The sequence below is a fragment of the Octopus bimaculoides genome, chromosome 9, assembly GCF_001194135.2.
Source record: "Octopus bimaculoides isolate UCB-OBI-ISO-001 chromosome 9, ASM119413v2, whole genome shotgun sequence".
Classification (NCBI taxonomy): domain Eukaryota; kingdom Metazoa; phylum Mollusca; class Cephalopoda; order Octopoda; family Octopodidae; genus Octopus; species Octopus bimaculoides.
Window position 1 is genome coordinate 33,760,025 of NC_068989.1, and position 4,668 is coordinate 33,764,692.

The following is a 4,668-nucleotide window of genomic DNA, read 5'->3' on the forward strand; positions in this document are numbered from 1 at the left end:
TGAAGCTGTTTGGCTCCACCTCCAAGTGACTTCATTGAACCCGTTAATACAGCTTCTTTTTAAAACACTGCTTGTAACAGTTTAAAACACTATTTGCAACAGTTAACTTTCATCTTTCCGAAGAATGTCTCTGTTAAATTTCTTTAAAAGTTCAAGATAGCTTACCCATTTTGGTATTGTGCTGGTGTCCATTTTCTTGACCCACCACTCAAAGTCCCCCTCATAATCCTTTTCTCTCGAAAGATACTCTCGGTCTGCCACCGCACAATGAATATGCTCAGGCATTCCCCTAACTTCTGTTATATTCACTTTTATTGCTCTGTCCCATTATAAAGTTTTTTCATTTTGTCAATTGTACAGTATAACATTTTTTCTCACAGGGCAAGGGTGGGGAAGTTTGGGGCTCCTGTGTGCTCCATCTGTTTTTATCCTCATTCACCTCTTCTTCCTCAGCGCAGGTACTGATTTTCATCGGTGGTGAAGTCATGAATCATTCCTGCTCTCAGGTTTCTCTTTAGTCTTCATATGTGGTGGAGGACAGTCTGCTCTAATGTGGCCCTTCAGGCCACATTTATAGCATCTTGAGATCTTGCCTTCTGCTCTGACCCTAAGTGCCACCTCTTCGACTGTGATGGTCTTGGCCATGTTTTCAAGATCTTCCAGGGCTGCCTGGATTATCATATGGAGGCTCTGCCCTTGCCAGTTCTTGTGGGGGTGTTCTGGTGGCCTGGAAGATCACTACCTTCTCTTCCATGCCCAGTAATATGGCAGCTGCTAGCCAGGCTACGTCAATTTCTAGGGGTATATCTTCTACCCTAATCCTGGAAGCACGCCTCCCAAGGTATATGGGTAGAAGCACCACTTCATCCATTTTTAAGGGTGTTGCCAAGTGCAGCCTAGTAGTAGCTACCTCCCGGAACTGCACCTCCACCATTCCAAACTTTCTTCCTCTGGCAAGGTAAGAAATCCCTTGCCAGATTGGTTTTAATGCCTTTTCCTGGTTGTTGCTGAGAATGTCCTGTAAATAATGTTTTTTTTTTCTTTTAAAACTTCTTTGTAGGGGGACACTTTTTACATCATTCCCGTCCCTTTTAAGCATTTCTTAGAATCTACTCAACTCCTCCAGACACATGTCTTCGCTTTTCTCTTTCACTACCTATGCATAACTCTTCACCTCTCTTGCTTCGTCTGTTCTCTTCAGACTTTTAACCAGCTCTTCTTCAGACAATGTAAAGTCTGAAGAAGAACTCAAACCTTCGTATTCCATTATGAAGGCACACACCTATGACATTCCCCCAACAAACAAGAGGGAAGACGCTGAACAACACCGGCGCAAGACAACAAAACACGCGTGTTTCACATGAGATATTAAAATATGAGGTATCTATCTATGTAAATAGATAGATAATGAAATGAAATAATAAAGTAATTATAACTGTGCTGAAAAGAGGTTTTAGATTTGTGCTAGGTTGGGAAAACAAGGTTGCTTATCTGAACATCTTCTGGTTTCTACTCTGTGTGGTGGGGTATTAAAATATGAGGTAGAGGAATGTGAATGAGCTAATTTATATATGGTTGGATGGGTGGGGTGAGGAGAGGTAAAGTGTAGGGAGAAGCAAGTGGTTAGCAAAACTAAGAAACAGGGGGAGAGAGAGAGAGACCAGAGTTAGGCTGGTCAAAGATAGGACACGAGGAGACAGAATTTTGGGATTTAGGGTAACATAATTGAATGAATGGGTTTAACATTGCCTCTGCCAGAGTGAAAGAATAGTAATTCTCATAATGAGATAGAATTGGGCATTTGAATTTTTAACTAGAGCTATAACCAACAGTTTTCGGCCAGTCAGACTTTGATGAAATTCGATAAATGAATGAATAAATGACAATAATAGATGAGCATGAAACTGAGGGGGGAAAGAGGGAGAGTTGGGTTGAGCGAAGGGATCTTAAGTTTGTTCTCTAAACATACGGCATGGAAGGCAAAACTGTGTTTACATAGACAGAGAATGAAATTGAATGATTTAGGGTAACATAGTTGCCACTGCTGGGGTGAAAGAATAGTAATTCAGATAATGAGATAGAATTGGGCACCGCAAAACAGCAAAAACTCAGGCTGCCGGTGTGAGAAAATATTAATGATAATAATGAGATAGAATTGGGCATTTGAATTCTTAACTAGAGCTATTACCAGCAGTTTTCGGTCAGCCAAATTGTGACAAAATTAGATAAATGAATGAATAAATGACAATAATTAATGAGCGTGAAAGAGAGAGAGAGAGTTGGGTTGAGTGAAAGGATTTTAAGTTTTTTTCTCTGAACATACAGCATGGAACGCGAAACTGCGTTTACGTAGATAGATAATGATAATAATGAGATAGATAATGAAATGAAATAATAAAGTAATTATAATTGTGCTGAAAAGAGGTTTTAGATGTGTGCTAGGTTGGAAAACAAGGTTGCTTATCTGAATGTCTTCTGGTTTTTACTCCGTGTGGTGGGGTGTTAAAATATGAGGTAGGGAACCTGAATGAGCTAGTTTATATAGGGTTGGGTGGGGTAGGGATAGCAGAGGTAAAGTGTTGGGAGAAGTAAGTGGTTAAGTAAACAGAAAAGAGAGAGAGACCAGAGTTAGGCTGGTCGAAGAAAGAACACGAGGATTTAGGGTAACATAATTGAATGAATGGGTTTAACATTGCCACTGCCGAATTGAAAGAATAGTAATTTTGATAATGAGAGAGAATTGGGCACCACGAAGCAGCAAAACCTTAGGCTGCTGGTGTGAGAGACTATTAATGATAATAATGAGATAGAATTGGGCATTTGAATTCTTAACTAGAGCTATAACCAACACTTAGGCACTTTACAATAAAGAAAAATTCTAATTTCATTTATACATTTCAATTTCAGAGGTCTTAGAAAATTTGGTGAAAACTCTTGGTGGAAAATTGGTGACTAATCCTAACTGTTTTGATCTGAAGTCTAAAAAAACTTGTTTAATTATATCGTCTGGTAATCAGGAGTCTCATAAGTTAGCAAAAAGTAAGTCTGATTTAACTTTCATATTTCATTCTCCTTTTTCAAAACAATAGATTGCCTCTTTTGCTCAATGTTTTTAATTATGTTTCTTCTGCCCTAGCTATAACTGAACACACATATGTCTGTGCATGTATACATATGTGTATGTGTGTCTGTATGTATGTATATATTGCTTAGGCATTGTGAGACAACCTGGTGTAGAACTCGATATTCATTTGCTGTAGAACAAAGTGTTAGTCGAATACAGAGTAAGAACATGAAATGACAAAGAAATAAATGATTATCTTACAAACTTCATTAGCTTAATGCTGTTTCTGCTATAAGATACAGTGGACTCAGTTGAGTACCTGAAATAAATTACACTTCATATTTGAGGCTCTGATGAAGCTATAAGGTGTTACTCAGGCACTCAGAAGAGGGATGCAGAAGAGAGTGGAGGGAAGAGAGCAGCAGGATAATAATGATGATATGGTTGACAGGGGGTGAGGACCAGAAAGAGATTTGACATGTGGTTAGGTAGGCTGCAGGAGTGTAGGGTTACAGAGGTAGCAGGGTTGGTGCGTGCAGAGAGATAAGTTGATGGTCTAATGGTGGTGGTGGATGATCAATGTAATATATGGGTGGAGAGAACAATATTAATGAATGAAGAATGGATAACAAGTGAAATGACTCCATGTAGCAAGAAAGAAATAAAATGATATCAAAGGAGAGCTGCAGTGAGGAAAAAGATGGATGGATTGGGTGACTTGAGGTGGAGATTGGGTGAGGTACCCATTTGCGCATATATATATATATATATATATATATATATACACATGTTCAGTGCTTCCAGAATTCAGTTCTGATAAGGTGGACAGTGTCTTCTTGAGAGTCACATATCACCAGCCATCCTAGTCTTTTGTCATTTCCACCATGAAGCTCAAGGTTCTGAGGTCAACCATAACCACTTTGTCCCATGTTCTTCTGGGTCTCCTTTCACAAGTTCTGACTGCGTTAACTAATTGCCATGCTCACTCACCCACTCTCTCTTTTTCTCTTTCCCTCACACACACACACACACACTATTTTTATTGAAACTGAAACTAAGAGTTTGTCTTGTGACTTGAGTTTCACACTACTACAACTTGAAGTGCAAGACAAACTGTTTTTTTTTAAAAATCATATCCTTTACAAAATGTATTGAGCACTCCTCTCTCATTCATTCAACTTAAATACACACACACATGTACATATATATGCGTGTATGTATGTGCATGTATATTGTTTCTATAATCTGCTTTTTGGTATCATCATAATAAAACTGAAGTGTGTAGACAATGTATCGAATTAACATATTTCTCTAACCCTACTTCCACTTTATATTAAATGGTTTGTGGTTTTAAGTGGAGAAACATTTTTAATAACACATTAAACAACTTATCTTCCACTGAAGAACCATTACAACAACTAGAGCTTAAAGTCACCTCTAATTTCTTTCTAGTCAAATAAACTGTTGTGAGATGCATTTTGCTCCTAGATATGAGCAGGTCTCAACAGTTATTAAAATTTCCTAAATGAGTCGAGACTATGATATTAAACAGTGTGTGTATATATATATATATATATATATATATATATATTTGTGTATGCGTG

At 38.1% G+C, this 4,668-nt stretch overlaps 1 protein-coding gene across 5 annotated transcripts in view; it reads left to right on the forward strand.

Moving 5' to 3' along the window:
- The window catches only part of LOC106871917 (uncharacterized), a 122,492-nt gene that overhangs the window by 112,442 nt on the left and 5,382 nt on the right, over positions 1 to 4,668 (forward strand). For all 5 annotated transcript variants that reach the window (XM_052970578.1, XM_052970577.1, XM_052970581.1 and 2 more), the window contains one exon: positions 2,908 to 3,039. In XM_052970578.1, the coding sequence (XP_052826538.1) occupies positions 2,908 to 3,039 (132 nt within the window). The remainder of the gene's footprint in view (positions 1 to 2,907; positions 3,040 to 4,668) is intronic.